The 24,472-nt window shown below is 41.5% G+C and overlaps 1 protein-coding gene across 1 annotated transcript; it reads right to left on the bottom strand.

Annotated features, from left to right (window-relative positions):
- Positions 1 to 1,963: 1,963 nt before the first annotated feature.
- Positions 1,964 to 23,889, bottom strand: il2rb (interleukin 2 receptor subunit beta). Its single transcript, XM_031901091.1, has 10 exons — positions 23,859 to 23,889; positions 22,065 to 22,136; positions 11,354 to 11,462; positions 11,190 to 11,268; positions 9,919 to 10,030; positions 8,161 to 8,300; positions 7,175 to 7,334; positions 4,608 to 4,707; positions 4,327 to 4,411; positions 1,964 to 3,184 (listed from the first exon to the last, which is right to left on the bottom strand). Exons 2-10 carry the CDS (start codon positions 22,114 to 22,116, stop codon positions 2,516 to 2,518), a joined length of 1,506 nt encoding a protein of 501 aa, XP_031756951.1. The 5' UTR covers positions 22,117 to 22,136; positions 23,859 to 23,889; the 3' UTR covers positions 1,964 to 2,515.
- Between the last annotated feature and the right edge of the window lie 583 nt (positions 23,890 to 24,472).

The following is a 24,472-nucleotide window of genomic DNA, read 5'->3' as shown; positions in this document are numbered from 1 at the left end:
GTGAAGGTGACTGCTTTGTTCGCCTTGCCCTTGAATCATCCCTAAACACATTTATAAATTGACTTTAAACCTCTATAGCTTGTCTCTCCTTTTTCAGCAGGCCAGAAACACTACCAAAATAGCTGCCATTGCCTGTTGTGCTCAAAATGGCTTTTTCCGTCAACAATTTCCTGCTAATCTCTGGAACAATCAAGATGCCAAGGACTAGGAGTCAAGAGGAGCTGAATAGCCCCTAGGTTATTTTTTCTATGAAGGTTTTGGCCCAAGTGTCACATTCTCTGACTGGCATATGTAGTTATATTAAAATATGAAACACTGCTCTATGACATATAAATATGAAAATATATTTCTATAGGGGGCTGTTGTAGTGCCGGGTGTTCAGAGCCAATGTCCTCTCTGCCCAAGCCTCAAACAAGTCCAGACTGGACATCCCTAAAGTAAGCACTAAATTGTCTTAATTGTCTGCAACTTCCTAATGGTGATGTAAAACAAACATATGTGAGTATTTAGAAGTTGACTTGAGGCCTTTCTGATAAAGGGGCTACTTCTGAAAATGGGGGACCCTTGGCAAAAAACCTCTCTGCCCTGCCTCCTGGTCCAGCACTATCAATAACAATTCTGTTTGTTCTGCAGTTGTTTTTCATTGTGACTTCCTCACTCACTGTAAATAGCACGTCTCTTTGTCTTTTTCTGTTTCTGCTATTACTGGCGTATTTTTCGTTTCTTGAATTCACGCTCCTGCCTGTTTCTCCCCACGCCTGCGCTTCCTGTTACTGTTCACAGGGGAAGTCCTGTTATATCTCCCCTGCCTCGCACTGGCCTCTATGCGGTCGGCTCTTTGGAACTGGCGTAAGAGGAGCGCCTAACCTCAAAGCAGCCAAACCACTAAGTCTCACTCTTTCAACTGCTCTGAGACCTTGTTGCACAGAATGGCAATCTATAACTTGTTAATAATGTGTCTTTCCATGGAACAGCAATGTTGCACAAGCCCCCAGCGCTGAAATACATGCACTATACTGAAAATGTGTGCCATGGGACAGGCCTTATCAAATGATACTGGTTTTATAGTACTAGTATTTACAATTTTAAAGAACTGATTATATATATAATATATATATATTACAGTGGTAAACATGTACAGGTATAGGACCCGTTATCCAGAATGCTCAGGACCAAGGGTATTCCGCATAAGGGGTCTTTCCATAATTTGGATCTCCATACCTTAAGTCTACTAAAAAAATCAATAAAACATTAATTAAACCCATTAGGATTGTTTTGCATCCAATAAGGATTATTTATATCTTAGTTGGGATCAATTACAAGGTACTGTTTTATTACTACAGAGAAAAAGGAAATCAGTTAAAATTCTGAATTATTTGATTAAAATGGAGTCTATGGGAGACAGGATTTCCGTAATTCTGAGCTTTCTGGATAATGGGTTTCCAGATAAGGGATCCCATACCTGTACATCTATTTGTATATGTACTATATAAATAAGGACATTGTATGCAGGCTGGCATTGTAACCTAGTTTTGGCACACTCTAACCAACACTACACATTTTTGTACGCCCATTGAATCCATTATCTGGAAGCCCATTATCAAGAAAGTTTCGAATTATGGGAAAGCCATCCCCCATGGACTCCATTTTAATCAAATAATTAAAATTTAAAAAAAATTGATTTATTTTTTCTCTGTAATTTTCTCTGTACTTGATCACAACTAAGATAGTTATTGGAGGAAAAACAATCCTATTTATTTAATGTTTAAATGTTTTTTTTAGTAGACTTAACTTATGGAGATTCAAATTACAGAAAGACCCTTTATCCAGAAAACCCCCAAGCATTCTGGATAATGGGTCCCATACCTGTAGATTTAATATGAAATCTAATGGCATTTGCTGTAGTTCCTATACACGCCTATATGTTTAATATTATTCTTCAAGGGCACAAACAAAAAAAATATTTCCAAAAATGAAAGTTTAATGCCTTGTAAAGTTATTTTCTTCCATAGGTGGCCTCTGGTGTGTCCCAAGAAGCATCACAATGCTGTGTGATTAGGAAGTCCATCTCTTCTGAGAAAGTTCAGTTAGAAAGAGGCATCGTTGCAGCTGCACATTCATATGAACAAGACGTGAGTCTGCGGTTGTTGCAGAGGTAAGTGCCTATAGGCTGTACCTAGGTCCCACTAATTACAGTAACTCATTAGTATGATATGATGTCAAGCTATTTTTGTTTTACACTGTAATACTTATTTTCTATTAAAAATGTCTCACTTTGTCTTTTAATAATAATTATAGTCCAGTAGCATAGGCTACAAACTGAATAACTGCCCACTATCTACACTATATTTTATAGGTTTATAGGTACAATACTGTCCTATATCCTGCAACTAGTCAAGATCAATCTGCAAGTCAGGTATTTCAGCCTACCTACATCCAGGCACCTTAAACGTTAGCCTATTCTGAGAAAACCCTCTTTGCTGGTGTTGCTTATCCTTGAATCATCTCAGTCCATTTAGGCCCATCGGTTATAGATTTCTTTCAGAGAAAGATACCCTGCTGCTGCATCTTTGTTCTGTGAGTTTGTGGCAGAATGTGGATTTATTTCTGAACATATGTTTCCTCCATCAAATGATTCCTTCTTATCTTCACACACATTCATCACTTGCTTGTCTTTAGGTATTTCTGTAACTTGATTAGACAGAGACTCATGGGGTTCTAGGTTTTGCTTCTCTTCCCTTACACCTTGCTGTGGAAAAGTCTGTAGAACGGAAGGTAAAATGTCTTCTTCAAATGACCTGTTGTGAAAACTTAGGCCGGTAGATAGTGGAAGACTTAGACTATCTCCTTGGAAGAGGGGAGTCTCATCAAGACCAGTTGGGGAGGGAAAAGGTATACCCTGTAGCATTGCTGGGAAGCCTCTCTGTTCCAAGTTATCATAGGTAAAGTAAGAATTGGAAGATCCCCCTTCGTTTATGGCTGGGTATTGGAAAAAGAAGTACTCTTTGTTGTTAAAGCTGGAAAATGAATTCTCACTGCAGTCTGTATTAGTTTCTTGTGGAGAAGTAGGAAGAATGGGTATGGAAGGCTCCTCTTGTTTACACTTAAAGTCAACTGGGGAGATATCCAAGGGAAGATCATCCATAGAAAATGAAGAGAGAGAAAATGGTGATGATATCCATTTCTGGAAAGGAATGTGAAACACAATGTAGACATCGTTGGCATTTTATAAACAAATAACACAATATCCAAGTAACAGTATCATAATTGTACTTTAGTAATCAGCTCTACTCAGTGATTATACAGAATAATGAATATGGGAATAATGAATATACTTATATAAATGATTCAAGAAGGAAAATTCCGAACTTATTGCATTTTTAAATACTTCCCAATCAACCCTTGAGTTCAGGTTTTCATGCTTGATTTCCCCTGTATTCTTCCCCCCCAATCGCCCTCCAGCACTTTACAAAACAAGAACTCGGCCTCCGGAACTTTGTGTCACAAACTGTAAGACTTCAACTATGACAGCAGCCTTTACAAGATGACTTCATTTCCATCCCTACACAAATGCCTGTGTGAAATATAGTGTATAATAAGGCAAGATCGGAACAGAAGGGAAAATAATGTTGGGGGAATGGACTATAAGGTGTTTTAAATGACTTTTTTCCACTGAGGCCCCTTTTTCCAATCAAATATTTAATAGGGACCCCTTAGTTCAAATATACAGATATCAAACATGTTTGGAACATGTGCTCTACTCCCCAATGAATGCCTTGGGCCCCAGTAGGGACACCAGGTCCAGAGTGTGGGAAACACTGGCATATTATAGGGGGAGATGGTGTCATCTGCATATTTTTGCCCAACGACTGGATCATACCATCAATCAGGTAGCAATTACTAGCCTAGTATTGGTTGCTATTGCATTAAACTTTGCATCAATTGAAACATTACAGATTCTAAAGTGTGCAGGTAAGGTACTGACTGAGCCTGGAAACATTCTCTGTTGTCCTAATCCATAAAGAATATCATATTGCAGTCCTTCTATGTGCAAGCTGAATTATACTCACATTTACTGTGTATTTACAGGACTATATATATGTACAGTACAAATGCTACTTATACTGGATTTAGGTTCCCTTTAAAGAATTCAATTGGAAAGGGAAAGTCAAAAAAGAATATACTGTATGTAATAAAATATATATTCAGGGAAATTGTTGAATGGGTTTCTTTCATTGTTTTTATGTTAAAGGTGGACAACAAATGGTTACGTTTGTTAATGCTGGAAGGTTGCATTTTAATTTTAAGGTTTGGTTGTGTAAATACCTGAAAATTCCCCCCATACTTAGACATTAATGGGTCAAAGAATCGCGATGGATCAGGAACGCCAACCCAAAGTATTTTCTTCACCCTGCAATTAACAGAAAGAAAAAAATATAAATGAAAGCAAGCTCGAAATGGGGCAAGGGAAAAAACAGACAGTAGGAAGGAAGAATGAAACAAGAATTGGGCATGAAAGTAAGAGAAAGGTGTAAGAAAGTATAAACGTGTGTAAATGTGAGGTTGGCCAAGTAACCATTGTCCATAAACCATTTAAAAATAATTACCTGTCTTGTTTGTAAATGATGGTTATAATGAAACAAAGGATGACTAAAACAATGATGCCTATAACCACCTCCAGGATAGGGGAGCTGGAGCCAGTTGTTTCTATAGAAAGAGCAGAGGAAATTATCAAACTGATATTTTTCAATTCTATTTGATTCCTACATTTTTAAATTAAATTATATATATTCTAGAACTCATAGGTGCAGGCCAGGCCTGTCCTTACCTTTCTCTGACACAGAGTTTGCAGAAAGCAACTAGGGCTCATTTATAAACACTGGGCAATTTGAACATGGGCAGTAACCCATAGCAACCAATTAGTTTTTTTTTTATACAGGCAGCTGCAGCTTGAACAATGAAAGAAAACATTTGATTGGTTGCCATTTGTTAGGGCTCTGGCACACGAGGAGATTTGTCGCCTGCGTTTTTTCCCCCTGGCGCTTTGGCGACAAGTCGCCACGACAATACCCACAAAGAGATTTCATGCGAGTTGAGCTCCAGGCGATCTGCTACCCATGGTACACTCAACAGTTAACCCTCCCTCATGTTTACTCAAGTCGCTCAGAAAAGGGTCTGTGTGGGATTTGAAACAGCAGGCGATTTGAAGTAGCCTCGTATGTTTTGACGCTGGCGATTTCCATTGATTTAGCATTGGTGTCTTGTCGCTCGACTTGTCGCCAAATTGCTCTTTTAAAAATCGCCGGCGACAAATCTCCTCGTGTGCCAGAGCCCTTAGTGTTTAGGTGCAAATTTGCACATTTTTGTCACTTTGCCTTGGAAATTATAAATTACCCCAAGATATAATTATACAGGTATTGGACCCCTTATCCAGAAACCCATTATCCGGAATGTTCTGAATTATGGAAAGGCCATAGACTCCATTTTAATCAAATAATTCATATTTTTAAAAATGGTTTCCTTTTTCTCTGTAATAATAAAACAGTACCTTGTACTTGATCCCAACTAAGATATAATTAATCCTTATTGGAACCAAAACAATCCTATTGGGTTTAAATACTCTTTAAAAAAAAATTATTAGCAGATTTAGGAGATTGGAATTACTGAAAGACCCCTTATCTGGAAAACCCCATTCCCTGAGCATTCTGGATAACAGGCCCCATACCTGTAATAGTAAAAAATGTATGGTAAGTTTGTCTTTGTATGTAGAAAGAAAACTAACCTGTATAAAAACACAAAATATGCCTTTGAGAATGCACTTTCATAATAATTATAATCCAGAGGTATATCCATATTAATGCACACCGCTACCCAAATACCCATAAAAAGGAGCAACTCTTGGAAATATACAGAAATATATTCTGCACCACCAGCCTGCCCATTTCCATTTAATTGAAACTCCCAGGTGGGATTCTGCTAAAGGGCCAAGCTGGAGCCGCTTAGAGATCTGTAGTTTCTCTGTGGTGCCCACGTAACAAAGAGCATATGAACCACAGAAGTACTGCTTTCACTGAAACCACCCAGGAATAGCGGCAGAGATTAAACTCGTTGCATTTTAAGCAGAGGGAATTTATCAGACAGCGGCCGCCCGAGGGTTCTTGCATTGCGCATTCCGTGTTTAAATGCCCCACAACTGGTCCTGGATTAAGATCTGATTTTAAGCAGCATTTGAAATGACTCTGCTTTTGATTGTATTATTATTCATATTATATATGATTAATTATTATTTATGATTATGTACCCCTGAATAAAATGTCAGTATGTCAGAATATGAGATATCATCCTACTGCCTTTGTGTTTTCATATTCCTCAGTGGCATTTCATATTCATGTTTACAGTACAAAGGAAAGAGATTGGGCACACAGCAATGTGTTCAGTAATGGTTAGGGATAATAAGCTTTGTGTGAAATCCTTCAACCAACTGCTGCTCCAAAAAATGAGTGAAATATAGATTTGTCACCTTTACAGTCCAATTAACAAAGTTCATCACCGGGGAACAGCCCAACAGCAAGTACAGCTGGGGCCCAAGGGGAGATGAACAACCCCCCGATGGTGAGTGCTTGGTGCCGGTCTGCTAACAATTCACCTTTAAATTAACTTTTAGTCAGGAGAGTGCGATTCTGAAGCAATTTAAAATTGGTCTTCATTTTTAATTATTGGTGGTTTTGAAATGATTAAGCTTTATATTCAGCAACTCTCCAGTTTAGAATTTTAGCAATTAGCATCCAAATAAGCCTAGTAACCAGGCAGGGGTTTCAAATGAGAAGCTGGAATAGGAATAGGGGTGTGTATAACTAACCTTAAAATCTATGCCTTATGCCCAAAACCACAGGTGAGGCGCCCAGTGCACCTGAGACCAAAAGGTAATCCCCTACTGCTTTATAACGTATATTTAGGTCTCATTTTATAAAACTAACTGCACATATTATTAGATACCTGTAGGCTAATGGAAAAAAATAAATATATGTATCCATGTACAATTTGTGTAACTGTTGTCTATAGATTTGCAACCGTTTCTGAACACTGACCAGGTACCAATGGAACAGATGCAAAGGCAAAACACCCTGTAAAAGATGGAAGAATTGAAACCTTTTTAAACCTATGTATCTGGTACCTCTGGAATGAGTCTTCCATCGGTAAGGCTGGCTCCATTCACTCCACACTCCATTGAATTTGTACCTTACACGCACCTTGGCTTCATAGATTGTATCAGGAGCAAGATCCTGAAGAGGAGCAGAGAGTTCATCTTGTCTCACTGGTATTGTCAAAGCAACCTAATAGAAAAAGTATTAAGGCCACTGTCCTGTAAACCACCATTATAACAAAGTGAATAAAGAGTACTATAAAATCAATAATCAATCATCCATGGTTACAACTTGAGGAACTGACAAGCAAAAGTGGGCATCTGAAAGGGTGCCAATTTAGGCATAATTATGGCAGTGAATGTCCTACAAGGAATCATATTTTTGTTCTTGATATTAAAGAGGGAGCTACATTTAGCTCCAAGATTTGTAACCTGCAGCAACCAATCAGCATGTAACTTAAGGTGGCAGTAGCTCCAGCACTTGATTTGGAACAGGAAGACAGCGGCTGCCAACTATATGGAAGTGCAAGGAACACCGACTGACTGCAGGGAAATTAGCCTAAACCCAACTGCACTTGCAGTCGCAAATTAGCCCTCTGGTGTTATCAGGTCTATTCTTTGATACCAAACCTCATATTGGTTGCTAATGGTTACTAGACCAATAGCAAACTTTGAACCTACAACTACCTTACTCCACGGATAATTAACTTAAGTTGACTACAAAATAGTTCAATTACATATGTTATCCGTTCCTTCTGTTCTTAGTATTTTGGGTATCAGACTAACTAGAATAGATTGTCCTACCACCAGTGGTGAGGTTTGCTGAGAAATCCTCAAAAATGCTGGTCCAGCCTTCTGGTTCGTAAACAATGTCTCAATTCTATGAAAGCCATTAAGTTGGTAGTGAATCATTGACCAATCAATGTAGGGCATTGCAAAGGATCCCCCTTAGTGCAACACTTACTGTATCAATGAAGAGTAAACATGAACTATAAGAAACAGTATTCATTTCTCACCATTTGGGAGCTTGACTTGTAGTTAACTTCATATTCCCTGAAGGTTGTGATATAAGAACTATGGTGGCATCTCCACGACAAGCTCCATTTGCCTTCTTTATGTTCCATGATTTTCAAAGACATTGGGGGATCCAGGCGCACTGTGCAGGAAACACATATTATTAAATGGATGCAAAGAAAGCTGCACAACCAACAAGTTCATGGTTGAGAGTAGAACCTCAATGGTTGTGTGAGAAGAACCTCAAACAAAAGGTTTTTAATGACCACCCTTTGCATAATAAATCCTCTCATTCCTATAGCTATGTAGAAAGGCAAACACTTTTCACAAGGTAACTGAGAATACTTTGCTTGAAAAATAAAAATATAAATCTGCTATTAGTCATCTGTAAAACCTTTCACTAGCAGGGGTTGAATGCCCACACTTCCCTTGTTATGTAATAAATAGACCTATTTATAGGTTTTAAAGGGAATCTAAACCCCACAAATGAATTCATGTAAACTTACTCAGGGTGCTTTTGGTTTCTGAGATACTTGCATGTTTAAACTTCTAAATATAGGCTTTTGGCTCAACTGAAAGTCAGCAATTCTACTGTTATGTGAATCTAGGAAGTTTATACAAAGGGCATAGTTAGGGTCGCTGATACGCTGACCTTCAAAGTGATCTGTATAGCCGAATGCCTGGTATTAGCAGTCTAAAACTGTATCAATTACCAATATCTCAGAAACCACTAAAATGGAAAAATAAAGGGCAAGGAATGGTATTTATAAGTCCTCTTCACAGGATAAGGCAAATCTATACATATTAAACAATTAGGGGCTGATTTACTAATCCACGAATCCGACTCCCGAATGGGAAAAAATCGGATTGGAAATGAACATTTTGCGACTTTTTCGTATTTTTTGCAATTTTTCCGTCACCGTCGCGACTTTTTCGTAGCCGTTACGACTTGTGCGAATTGTCGCGACTTTTTCATAGCCATTAAGACTTTCGTGAATTGTCGCGACTTTTGCATAGCCATTACAAATTTTGTGAATTGTCGCAACTTTTTCATAGCCATTATGCCTTTCGTGAATTGTCGCGACTTTTTCATAGCCATTACGACTTTCGCGAATTGTCGCGACTTTTTCGCATTGAGCGCTCGAAAAATTTGCGATAATTCGCGAAAAAGTGCCAAAATACCGATCATTACGAAAAAAACGCATTCGAATGCTTTTCTGACGTTCGTGGATTAGTAACTGTGCCTCTAATGGTACCTTTCATTCTCCTATAATGTAAATTGCAAACGTGCTTAGATGATCCTTCTGATTTACATTAATTTATTTTTGGGGGGATTTATATTCTTTTTAACTTTGTAATTGTTATTGGGTTACAGTCTGAGATGATTCTTGCCCAATGTACATAACAGGTAATACAAACTGTAACATCACTTTGGTAACTGTTGCAGTAGTATGTAGAAGAAGAGTAATAATCAGTGGATAAAGTGTAGATTAAAGAAGCAGAGGGGGTGTTAGTGATGGGAAAATAGAAGATAGGGAAAAAAAAGAAGGAGAGGTAGGAGGGTTGGACTTCTAACGTGTTATATTAGTATATATAAATCATGCACTTACTCTAAGCCTGCTCTTCATATACTTTCATTTATCATCTTTAAAAATGTTATTATGTCCCTAGGGTTGTTTTATCTATTAGGGCAGATCAAGCCAATCCCTGCTAGCATACAATGCAAGAGCTTGGGATAGGGGCAGCATATCGACACTTACGGTTTTCATATGGGAAGTAATCTATGGACTGCACGCTTTTGTTTCCTGCACCCTCTGTGTAACAGCTCACGGTTGTGTCCATTTTACTGCCAACAGTTAATGTTTCTGGCCTCTGAGAAAATAAAAATAAAGCAATTAACTAAATACAACAAACATATTTCAGACTTAATGTAACATTCACAGAACTCGTAAAAAATGTGGGCTGGATAAAAAATTTTTATTGGTTCCAAAAATCCCATACACAAGTAATTAAGTCCTTCTATGGCCACCATAGTATCCAATCGTATAGAATTTAAATGTGTTTTGCCTAAATCAGTAACCATTTTGCTCTACCACCATAGAAGCTATAATTTCTTTCAAAATTTTCAAAACAGAGAGCAGATCTTATTTTCCATCCCTTGACCTATATAATATATGTTATATGTTAATTTTTTGAATAAGTCATAACAGGATTCTGGGAAGAAATTCCTTAAGGCTCCTAGAAAAGTCCCATTTACATGGGCTTGTCCGATTTACATGGGTTTATCCTATAGGCTAAAGCTCACCCACTGGGTTTAAAGCAGAAGCCAGGAGGCAGTCTCCTCAATCCTTTTAGTTTGTTCGTGAATCCCCACTCCTGGCTCTACCTAAGCTGATCAGAAAACCCTACACTATACTGATGAGCCCCAAGAAGGGTGAAACTGGTCTGTAGTTGGGAATCTGATCAGCTACAGTATTATCCTGGCTTCTGCTTTAAACCCAGTGGGTTTTAGGATAAACCCATGTAAATGGGACTTTTCTAGGAGGCTTAAGGAATTTCTTCCCAGAATCCTGTTATGACTTATTTGCATACGTTTGAGGCGGTCTCCTCAATCCTTTTAGTTTGTTCGTTAATTTTTTGAAAAATGGAAAATGGTCCATCAATAGATTAAGAGCCAGAGAGTAAGTTACACATGTTGAGCCAGATTCCATTCCATGAGAAAACATTATTTTATGGTCTATCATATGAAAACATATGCAAAAGATTTAATTTGAGAAGAAAATGTTTCTCTTAATTCAGGTTCATTGACTTCAACAGTGTTTTCATGTGATAAGCAGTTTTTCTCATTGACTTACACCAGGCTCTATAGCTCTATTGGTCCAGATTCATTTATTACATGAACACTCCATTGAAGTCTATAGGCAAATCTGGAATTAAATTAGGAAATACATTTTTCTCATGAAACTGAATCTGGCCCAATATAGAATGTTAGAAGTCATGACCAAGAAAGTAAATTGGCAATTGTACTCACATTTTTTTCGTCTCTTAGAAACATTTTACACATTCGAGGATTCCTTCCAGGGGGGAGTGAACAGGAGCCAAAGCCTTTCCTGTGAAGCACAGTTTATAATTGTATTTAGTGAGCCTGCTAAGTGAGTCTGTATGTCAGTGTTCTGTGAGAAAAAGTCAACTGACCTGGACCTGGAAGTTAGGTAACAATGTTTGTCAATAAACTGATTTTCGGCAACCCATGAACAGGAGAACAGATCCCAGGAGTTATAGGTACAGTTAGGGTTTGTGGCTCCTGCAGTGAAAACAAGAGTAAAACACAAACACAAAATAAGAGAATTCAATGCAAACAAAGTTCATTCAGTGCTCATACTGTACCAATCAAACCACCCCTACCAGTCTGTACCAATCCAACCATCCCTACCAGTCTGTACCAATCAAACCACCCCTACCAGTCTGTACCAATCCAACCACCCCTACCAGTCTGTACCAATCCAACCACCCCTACCAGTCTGTATCAATCCAACCACCCCTACCAGTCTGTACCAATCAAACCACCCCTACCAGTCTGTACCAATCCAACTACCCCTACCAGTCTGTACCAATCCAACCACCCCTACCAGTCTGTACCAATCAAACCACCCCTACCAGTCTGTACCAACCAAACAACCCCTACCAGTCTGTACCAACCCAACCACCCCTACCAGTCTGTATCAATCCAACCACCCCTACCAGTCTGTACCAATCCAACCACCCCTACCAGTCTGTACCAATCCAACCACCCCTACCAGTCTGTACCAATCAAACCACCCCTACCAGTCTGTACCAATCAAACCACCCCTACCAGTCTGTATCAATCCAACCACCCCTACCAGTCTGTACCAATCAAACCACCCCTACCAGTCTGTACCAATCCAACCACCCCTACCAGTCTGTACCAATCCAACCACCCCTACCAGTCTGTATCAATCCAACCACCCCTACCAGTCTGTACCAATCAAACCACCCCTACCAGTCTGTACCAATCCAACTACCCCTACCAGTCTGTACCAATCCAACCACCCCTACCAGTCTGTACCAATCAAACCACCCCTACCAGTCTGTACCAACCAAACAACCCCTACCAGTCTGTACCAACCCAACCACCCCTACCAGTCTGTATCAATCCAACCACCCCTACCAGTCTGTACCAATCCAACCACCCCTACCAGTCTGTACCAATCCAACCACCCCTACCAGTCTGTACCAATCAAACCACCCCTACCAGTCTGTACCAATCAAACCACCCCTACCAGTCTGTATCAATCCAACCACCCCTACCAGTCTGTACCAATCAAACCACCCCTACCAGTCTGTACCAACCAAACAACCCCTACCAGTCTGTACCAATCCAACCACCCCTACCAGTCTGTACCAATCCAACCACCCCTACCAGTCTGTACCAATCCAACCACCCCTACCAGTCTGTACCAATCAAACCACCCCTACCAGTCTGTACCAATCAAACCACCCCTACCAGTCTGTACCAATCCAACCACCCCTACCAGTCTGTACCAATCCAACCACCCCTACCAGTCTGTACCAATCCAACCACCCCTACCAGTCTGTACCAATCCAACCACCCCTACCAGTCTGTACCAATCAAACCACCCCTACCAGTCTGTACCAATCCAACCACCCCTATCAGTCTGTACCAATCAAACCACCCCTACCAGTCTGTACCAATCCAACCACCCCAACCAGTCTGTACCAACCAAACAACCCCTACCAGTGTGTACCAACCAAACAACCCCTACCAGTCTGTACCAACCAAACCACCCCTACCAGTCTGTACCAATCCAACCACCCCTATCAGTCTGTACCAATCAAACCACCCCTACCAGTCTGTACCAACCAAACAACCCCTACCAGTCTGTACCAATCCAACCACCCCAACCAGTCTGTACCAACCAAACAACCCCTACCAGTCTGTACCAACCAAACCACCCCTACCAGTCTGTACCAATCCAACCACCCCTACCAGTCTGTACCAACCAAACCACCCCAACCAGTCTGTACCAACCAAACAACCCCTACTAGTCTGTACCAATCAAACCACCTCTACCAGTCTGTACCAATCAAACCACCCCTACCAGTCTGTACCAATCAAACCACCCCTACCAGTCTGTATCAATCCAACCACCCCTACCAGTCTGTACCAATCCAACCACCCCAACCAGTCTGTACCAATCCAACCACCCCTACCAGTCTGTACCAATCAAACCACCCCTACCAGTCTGTACCAATCCAACCACCCCTACCAGTCTGTACCAATCAAACCACCCCTACCAGTCTGTACCAATCCAACCATCCCAACCAGTCTGTACCAACCAAACAACCCCTACCAGTCTGTACCAACCAAACCACCCCTACCAGTCTGTACCAACCAAACCACCCCTACCAGTCTGTACCAATCAAACCACCCCTACCAGTCTGTACCAATCCAACCACCCCAACCAGTCTGTACCAATCCAACCACCCCAACCAGTCTGTACCAATCCAACCACCCCTACCAGTCTGTACCAACCAAACAACCCCTACCAGTCTGTACCAATCAAACCACCCCTACCAGTCTGTACCAATCCAACCACCCCTATCAGTCTGTACCAATCAAACCACCCCTACCAGTCTGTACCAATCCAACCACCCCAACCAGTCTGTACCAACCAAACCACCCCTACCAGTCTGTACCAATCAAACCACCCCTACCAGTCTGTACCAATCCAACCACCCCTACCAGTCTGTACCAACCAAACAACCCCTACCAGTCTGTACCAACCAAACAACCCCTACCAGTCTGTACCAATCAAACCACCCTTACCAGTCTGTACCAACCAAACCACCCCTACCAGTCTGTACCAACCAAACAACCCCTACCAGTCTGTACCAACCAAACAACCCCTACCAGTCTGTACCAATCAAACCACCCCTACCAGTCTGTACCAACCAAACCACCCCTACCAGTCTGTACCAATCAAACCACCCCTACCAGTCTGTACCAATCAAACAACCCCTACCAGTCTGTACCAATCAAACCACCCCTACCAGTCTGTACCAATCAAACCACCCCTACCAGTCTGTACCAATCAAACCACCCCAACCAGTCTGTACCAACCAAACCACCCCTACCAGTCTGTACCAATCAAACAACCCCTACCAGTCTGTACCAACCAAACAACCCCTACCAGTCTGTACCAACCAAACAACCCCTACCAGTCTGTACCAACCAAACAACCCCTACCAGTCTGTACCAACCAAACAACCCCTACCAGTCTGTACCAATCAAACCACCCCTACCAGTCTGTACCAACCAAACCACCCCTACCAGTCTGTACCAATCAAACCACCCCTACCAGTCTGTACCAATCAAACAACCCCTACCAGTCTGTACCAATCAAACCACCCCTACCAGTCTGTACCAATCAAACCACCCCTACCAGTCTGTACCAATCAAACCACCCCAACCAGTCTGTACCAACCAAACCACCCCTACCAGTCTGTACCAATCAAACCACCCCTACCAGTCTGTACCAATCAAACCACCCCTACCAGTCTGTACCAATCAAACCACCCCTACCAGTCTGTACCAATCAAACCACCCCTACCAGTCTGTACCAATCCAACCACCCCTACCAGTCTGTACCAACCAAACAACCCCTACCAGTCTGTACCAACCATACAACCCCTACCAGTCTGTACCAACCAAACAACCCCTACCAGTCTGTACCAACCAAACAACCCCTACCAGTCTGTACCAATCCAACCACCCCTACCAGTCTGTACCAATCCAACCACCCCTACCAGTCTGTACCAACCAAACAACCCCTACCAGTCTGTACCAACCAAACAACCCCTACCAGTCTGTACCAATCAAACCACCCCTACCAGTCTGTACCAATCAAACCACCCCTACCAGTCTGTACCAATCCAACCACCCCTACCAGTCTGTACCAACCAAACAACCCCTACCAGTCTGTACCAATCAAACCACCCCTACCAGTCTGTACCAATCAAACCACCCCCTACCAGTCTGTACCAATCCAACCACCCCTACCAGTCTGTACCAACCAAACCACCCCTACCAGTCTGACCAATCAACCACCCCTACCAGTCTGTACCAATCCCACCACCCCCTATCAGTCTGTACCAATCAAACCACCCCTACCAGTCTGTACCAATCCAACCACCCCAACCAGTCTGTACCAACCAAACCACCCCTACCAGTCTGTACCAATCAAACCACCCCTACCAGTCTGTACCAATCAAACCACCCCTACCAGTCTGTACCAATCCAACCACCCCTACCAGTCTGTACCAACCAAACAACCCCTACCAGTCTGTACCAATCAAACCACCCCTACCAGTCTGTACCAATCCAACCACCCCTACCAGTCTGTACCAACCAAACAACCCCTACCAGTCTGTACCAACCAAACAACCCCTACCAGTCTGTACCAACCAAACCACCCCTACCAGTCTGTACCAATCAAACCACCCCTACCAGTCTGTACCAATCCAACCACCCCTACCAGTCTGTACCAACCAAACAACCCCTACCAGTCTGTACCAATCAAACCACCCCTACCAGTCTGTACCAATCCAACCACCCCAACCAGTCTGTACCAACCAAACCACCCCTACCAGTCTGTACCAATCAAACCACCCCTACCAGTCTGTACCAATCAAACCACCCCTACCAGTCTGTACCAATCCAACCACCCCTACCAGTCTGTACCAACCAAACAACCCCTACCAGTCTGTACCAATCAAACCACCCCTACCAGTCTGTACCAATCCAACCACCCCTACCAGTCTGTACCAACCAAACAACCCCTACCAGTCTGTACCAACCAAACAACCCCTACCAGTCTGTACCAACCAAACCACCCCTACCAGTCTGTACCAATCAAACCACCCCTACCAGTCTGTACCAATCCAACCACCCCTACCAGTCTGTACCAACCAAACAACCCCTACCAGTCTGTACCAATCAAACCACCCCTACCAGTCTGTACCAATCCAACCACCCCAACCAGTCTGTACCAACCAAACCACCCCTACCAGTCTGTACCAATCCAACCACCCCTACCAGTCTGTACCAACCAAACAACCCTACCAGTCTGTACCAATCCAACCACCCCTACCAGTCTGTACCAACCAAACAACCCCTACCAGTCTGTACCAACCAAACAACCCCTACCAGTCTGTACCAATCAAACCACCCCTACCAGTCTGTACCAACCAAACCACCCCTACCAGTCTGTACCAATCAAACCACCCCTACCAGTCTGTACCAATCAAACAACCCCTACCAGTCTGTACCAATCAAACCACCCCTACCAGTCTGTACCAATCAAACCACCCCTACCAGTCTGTACCAATCAAACCACCCCAACCAGTCTGTACCAACCAAACCACCCCTACCAGTCTGTACCAATCAAACCACCCCTACCAGTCTGTACCAATCCAACCACCCCTACCAGTCTGTACCAATCAAACCACCCCTACCAGTCTGTACCAATCAAACCACCCCTACCAGTCTGTACCAATCCAACCACCCCTACCAGTCTGTACCAACCAAACAACCCCTACCAGTCTGTACCAACCATACAACCCCTACCAGTCTGTACCAACCAAACAACCCCTACCAGTCTGTACCAATCAAACCACCCCTACCAGTCTGTACCAATCAAACCACCCCTACCAGTCTGTACCAATCCAACCACCCCTACCAGTCTGTACCAACCAAACCACCCCTACCAGTCTGTACCAATCAAACCACCCCTACCAGTCTGTACCAATCCCACCACCCCTATCAGTCTGTACCAATCAAACCACCCCTACCAGTCTGTACCAATCCAACCACCCCAACCAGTCTGTACCAACCAAACCACCCCTACCAGTCTGTACCAATCAAACCACCCCTACCAGTCTGTACCAATCAAACCACCCCTACCAGTCTGTACCAATCCAACCACCCCTACCAGTCTGTACCAACCAAACAACCCCTACCAGTCTGTACCAATCAAACCACCCCTACCAGTCTGTACCAATCCAACCACCCCTACCAGTCTGTACCAACCAAACAACCCCTACCAGTCTGTACCAACCAAACAACCCCTACCAGTCTGTACCAACCAAACCACCCCTACCAGTCTGTACCAATCAAACCACCCCTACCAGTCTGTACCAATCCAACCACCCCTACCAGTCTGTACCAACCAAACAACCCCTACCAGTCTGTACCAATCAAACCACCCCTACCAGTCTGTACCAATCCAACCACCCCAACCAGTCTGTACCAACCAAACCACCCCTACCAGTCTGTACCAATCAAACCACCCCTACCAGTCTGTACCAATCAAACCACCCCTACCAGTCTGTACCAATCCAACCACCCCTACCAGTCTGTACCAACCAAACAACCCCTACCAGTCTGTACCAATCAAACCACCCCTACCAGTCTGTACCAATCCAACCACCCCTACCAGTCTGTACCAACCAAACAACCCCTACCAGTCTGTACCAACCAAACAACCCCTACCAGTCTGTACCAACCAAACCACCCCTACCAGTCTGTACCAATCAAACCACCCCTACCAGTCTGTACCAATCCAACCACCCCTACCAGTCTGTACCAACCAAACAACCCCTACCAGTCTGTACCAATCAAACCACCCCTACCAGTCTGTACCAATCCAACCACCCCAACCAGTCTGTACCAACCAAACCACCCCTACCAGTCTGTACCAATCCAACCACCCCTACCAGTCTGTACCAACCAAACAACCCCTACCAGTCTGTACCAATCCAACCACCCCAACCAGTCTGTACCAACCAAACCACCCCTACCAGTCTGTACCAATCCAACCACCCCTACCAGTCTGTACCAACCAAACAACCCCTACCAGTCTGTACCAATCCAACCACCCCAACCAGTCTGTACCAATCCAACAACCCCTACCAGTCTGTACCAATCCAACAACCCCTACCAGTCTGTACCAATCCAACAACCCCTACCAGTCTGTACCAACCAAACAACCCCTACCAGTCTGTACCAACCAAACAACTTCTGTCAGCTTGTTCCAACTTGGAGGCCTTACAGTTTGAAAAACAGTCATTTTTGGAGCATATTTAGTAAAACTAGGCAGATTTGCCTCAGTTCAGTATCTCACTGCAGCTAATTGTGTCAGTGAACTAATAAGATTTGCTACATTAGATAGGTAGTGGAAATTGATTCTATGTGCATTGGTACACATTTTGGCCACTGTAAATAAATTAGCCCCACTGATGTATGAAAGCCTAACTGCAGAAAAGTCTTCTGGCCTATGAGCCCTAGTGGGACACTGGTGATAAAAATGATATGAGCAATGCGTTTTTTGCTCAAAGAAAACGTGAAGGCCTACTCCAGATGAGCCGGTTGGAGGCAGAGCTCAGTGTTCAGTCTTCTGTAGATGCTTACATTCTGACATGTATAGAAATATTCAGCTATTGTAGGTTCAGTGAAAGAAGAATTTTAAATGAACAACTGGAACATAAATATGAAAAAATATTTGTAACGTGAGTCACAAAACAAGGCCTTTTTAATAGGCAGTAACAATGGATATGTAACAGGTAACATGATATATTATAGCTGTATGTATATTGAAAGTTATGCTTTCCAAAGGTTTCGCAATCAAGTTTGAGTATTTCTCTTTTTATAAAAAAAGTAGGGCTAGTCAATCAAATTGATCCTAGGAACGATGTGGGATAATTGCAGATTTTTCTTACAATGAGCTTAGGAGCTGTAAGAACCCACTAGCTCTTAAGGTATAATTCCCCTGCACTCTCCTAATAAGCAACCTGTTTATCCCCTGATAAAATGTCAATTATAGCTGCCTGTTAAGCAAAGGATAGTGTACAAAAGCCTTCTGCTAACATTCAAAGCCCTTCACTCCTCTGCTCCTCACTACATCCCTTCACTGGTCTCCCTCTCAGGGCCACCGTCTTTTTACACCATCCACACCCACTGACACCTTTCTATCTTGCTGCTCCTTATCCCTAGCCCTCCGTTACTGAATCTCAGATCCTACCATTTGGAGCACTAGAACATTGTCTAGTCCAGTCCTGGCAGTTAAGAGGCAATGTCTAAACCTTTGTCCACTTTCTCCCACATATTTGTCCCTGTTTATTATTCACCAGCTAAGATTGCAAGCTCTATGGGTCAGGGACTTCCTTCCTACTGTTTCTTTTACCACATTGCACTTAATCTCTGAATATGTAAAGTTTGTCTTCCTTGTATTTCTCTATACAGGTATGGGATCCCTTATCCGGAAACCCCTTATCCAGAAAGTTCCGAATTACGGAAAGACCATCTCCCATAGACTCCATTATAAGCAAATAATTCTAATTTTTAAAAATGATTTCCTTTTTCTCTGTAATAATAGAACATTGTACTTGATCCCAACTAAGATATAATTAATCCTTACTGGAGGCAAAACAATCCTATTGGGTTTATTCATTATTTAAATAATTTTCAGCCTTAAGGTATGGAGATCCAAATTATGGAAAGATCCCTTATCCGGAAAACTCCAGGTCCCCAGCATTCTGGATAACAGGTCCCATACCTGTACTATAAAATTGTACAGTACTGTGCAAGTGCTTTATAATGAAGTTATACATACATACATGCATGCAGTAGTTCCATAGCAAACCCCATTGGAGATTAACTGGGTAAAAATACACATATATTCTGTGTCTGGCAAGCCTCTGATTCAGTTTTACAGATCTGATTGACTAGACTTTGAAGAAATTGAAGCCTTTTAATAACATCGTCTAAAGGATTTAGAAAATGACGTGTGGGGTGTGACAAAAATATATTTGTGGTTCCAAAAGGTATACACAAAGGGCAAGAGCGTTCCTTATAGACTGCGCTGGTATCTAGGAAGGGGATCCAGCAGGAAAGGGGGCCCCATTTATCAAGATTCTGAATTGAGTGGTTTCTCCAAAAAAAACTCATTTCCACTAAAACTATGAATGTTTAGTTATTTATTTAAATATCTGAATATAAAAAGCACAAATGAATTAATATGCAAAATGAAACCAAAAAGATAGAAATTTGAAAAATTAATTTTTCATTTTCATAAGAATTTTCTCACACTTATAAAATGAAAAACCAGCGAAAACCTCTAAAGCCACGAATGAAATAAAGATTGTTACTATTTGCCTAGGACGGCTCCTACGTTTCTCCTACATCCATTGACTCCTACATGACCTTGACAGCTTTTAGGCATATTTTTACATTCACCTTTTTTTCAGTTTTGACGTACAATAAATCGCAAAATAATACAAATTGCAGAAAAAAGATACGACCGTTGGTTCTTGAATGGAGATTAACAATCATTAAAGGGCCATTACAAGGCTGGTGTCTTTATATATTCTCTCCTCTAGACTTGATTAAACTCTTGAGATAAAAATGATTGAACATCATGTTACTTTTATTTCGTTTATCACTTCTTATTAATTGCTCATTATTATACAAATTAAAAGTAGTGCTATAGCTAATTTCAGACCATGATGTTTTAGAAATATGTCTGTGATGACCCTGTTACAAAAGCCAAAACCACTTGGCTATAAGTATTACGCCTCAGGGCTCCTGTCTGACTAAATATAAACTGTGGTATTGTACAGCTAGCACGAGAGACCCACAACTTATTGACTGGAGTGGGAGTCAGAATCAACACATATAAAGATAATTGTTTATAAACACTTATGCGCTACCAACTGAGAGCCACAGCCGAGCCTCAACTTGTTTACATCCTTTATAACAGTGACGGCAAGGGGACGGGCTCTGTGTGGCATATGAGAGGGCGTGGTATGAGAGAAAACAAGATGCAAATAAGTGAACGCTTCATAGATGAAAGCATTTAGCGAATCACATTATCCTGGTGTTTTATTCTCAGGTTGGTCAGTAGTGCATCAGATGGGGCTAAAATCACAAGTCTACTGTGTGTATCCTTTGAAATGATCCATGAATATACTTCTTACTGAGAAGTAGTCCATACAATACATTTGATGGACATAGTATTTTGATTGGCACACCAACAGGAAGGGTTCTAGCACCTAATCCTAATTTCAGTGATCCCCAACCAGTGGCAAGAGAGCAACATGTTGCTCAGCCTCCCTTTGATGTTCTAGTGGCCACAAAGGAGGTGCCCATTTTTACACTTCACGGTTTTGAAAGCACGGAGACACATTTTTACTGCAAGCAGAGCCTCCTACAGGCCAGCAGTCCACATGGGGCTAGCAAATAGCCAATCACAGCCCTTTTTTGGTATCCCCAAAGAACTTTCATGCTTATATGGCTCACCAACACTTTTTACGTCTGAGTGTGGCTCACAAATAAAAAAGGTTGGGGACCCCTGTTTTATTTGAATCATCATGGTCCAGGGCTTCCTTGATGCTGGGTAAGGCATCAACCATACTTTGAAATGGGAGCTGCACACAGGACGCACATTAAAGCCATCTATTTAAAGACACAGACTGTGATCCGAGTGCTCAACATTTTATCCATTGCACAGTAAGCCAATTATATACATTGGGACATCAGTCAAAGATTACTTGCAGTATCTCAGATCAGACCAGAGGTTCCGTAAGCACCCCTGAATATAAACAGATACTTTTCTTTCAATATAAAGAGCAGTAAAACCAAACCATTCTTCCCTGATTCTCCTTGCAGCACAAGTCTTAACAAATGTAGGTTCCTTTTCTGCATTGCAGTGCTTATCTCTGTTACTATACATATGGAAATGTACAAGGTGTTCTGAGGGTGTCGTTAAATGATATGTAGCCAAAAGTAAAAATGGCAATAGGTATTTACCTAGGAGAGCAAAGCTTAAGAAAAGCAGGAGGAAGATGCAGATGATCGCCATCCTTAGTTGAGACCAGACTCCTGGGAAAACAATTTGTAAGTGGGTGGTTAATAAGAGGCAAGGTAGATTCGGGATAAGATGGACTATAGAAGATGTGACTAAGATATTGTAACAGGTTTAAATTACTTGTGAGTGAAATGTACTTTTAATCTAAATATATTGTTTATCCCTGCTCTAAGGTTATTCATTCTCCTTGATGGTCTTTTTTTCAACCCAGCTTACCGTATCTATGTAACTATGTTAAATATTCCCTCGATTTTGGGATAGTGACTCTTTTTATCATTATCAGCAGAATAATTCACTACATCTAACAATTTGGGTCGTTTATAACCAGCATTGGGATATTATTATTTAATGATTTTTATTAATGAACATTCATGTATAACATAACTAACATAATTACATAATTACCAAAAAATGAAAGTTGTATGTTTGCTACAGTAACACTACTATAGTTTATTTAAATAAGTTGCTGTGTAGCCATGGGGGCAGCTGGAAAAAAGGAGAAAAGGCGCAGGTTATGTAGTAGGTAAAAGATAACCTCTGTGGAATACAGAGTTGTACCAGTGGTACCAGTGCAGGGAACAGTGCATTATACTGGAATTACTTTTATACACTTTTTTGGTGTTACTGTTCCTTTAAGTACAGGGAAACATGAAATATTAAGAAAGATTAAGAAGCTGAGGGGAAAAATTTCCCCTAAAATACATTTCACTGACGAGTATATCAGCAATGATGATTATATTTAGTACCTGGTCTTTACTCTGTTATCTATATTATATAAAGTCTAATATCCTTGTCTCTGTTTCTGTTTTACACCATAATCAGTCCATCTCTTCTTCAACAACTCAGTCTACATTTGACTATTCCTTTTTTATCTGCTTACTCATATCTGCCATTCACATATTGGTCATGCTGCTCTCTTACACAGACTAACAAATTTGCTTTGCTCATACTTGTTGCCAACCGTAACATTTCTCTTGCTCTCTACCTTCACTTTTATGGAGCTCAGTAAATAATGTGCCTATGTTATTCCTTATGTATGTGCTTTTTATTTATATGCTCCTTTATGCTCCATCCATAGCCAGTTTGTACATTATCCCTTAATGTTTCTGCTTCAGCACCTTTAGCCTTTACCATTCGTATATTCACATCTGTCCCATTTATTTGCACACCTGTTTCATCCATTCTCTTGCTTCCTGCATTCTCCTGCTTACATTCTCCCTTCTCCATTGTACAGGACTTTATTTTGCAGGAATCCTTTTGCCCATTCCTTTTTAACACTGACACTGATCTCATTATATATTTTTTAAAAGACCACTTGCGTGTAACAGAACTCTCCTGAAGTGACTGAAGGCATTATTGCATGAATCCTGTGGTTTGAGTGAAACTAGAAATATGAATGTAGTTCTTTTCTGAGTTATTTTAACTATTTGAAAAACAAGTTTTTATAATGTGAATGATGTATAATCCCTGTAAAGGGCTGCATAAATGTGTTGGCGCTATAAAAAACAACAGATAATAATACTAATAATGCAAGACAATAAGACTTATACTAAACCCGGCGGATCATTCCTGTCCCAAACATACCTGTCTTTGTCAGCTCCTTCTTTATCTCCTATCTATCTTCTCTATGCTCAGTGATACAGGAAAAGAACCATATACCATACACAAGTGCTGCTCTCATTTGTCTGTATAACTCCATATAACAATAATTTTCTTTTCCTCCTCTATGTTCTTACCAAATGTGATGCTCTCTGCTGTTCTCCCATCGCACGGTGACCATGTCTATAAATGTCTCAGCCCATGCTAGCGTACCTATAGGCAGGAAACTGTGGGGAAGTGGGAGGACTGTGAAGTTGACACGGGGAACTACAATTATACGTTGGTGGCAGTGACACTTTTAGAGCGTGACAATATTTGCTATAATGGTTGTTAAATAGAAAGTATTTCTGAAAATGAATACTGAATACTGGAATAAAAACTGTTGAGAAGCATTCAGAAACAGGCATGTGTCACGCAATCTCACTTTATTACAATATATTGACACGCCATCAGTTATGATTAATGGCATCAGGGGACCCAATCAATACAGTGCCTTGGCTGTGAAAGAACCGGCATGAAGGAAGTGATGTGATGTCATTTCAAATCAATTTCATTCTTATTTTTTATAAATAGCTTTTACAAATATTTTAGAATATTTTAAAAGTCTTCTCCTCAGCTTAAATATACAATGGTATGGGATTTCTGGATCTCTTATCCGGAAGCCCATTATCTAGAATTACAGGAAGGCTATCTCCGATAGAGCCCATTTTACACCCCCTTAGTATATTATAGCATGGCTAATTCTAAGCAA

The sequence above is a fragment of the Xenopus tropicalis genome, chromosome 4 (genome assembly GCF_000004195.4).
Source record: "Xenopus tropicalis strain Nigerian chromosome 4, UCB_Xtro_10.0, whole genome shotgun sequence".
Classification (NCBI taxonomy): Eukaryota; Metazoa; Chordata; class Amphibia; order Anura; family Pipidae; genus Xenopus; species Xenopus tropicalis.
This window is presented reverse-complemented; position numbering and strand designations above follow the sequence as displayed.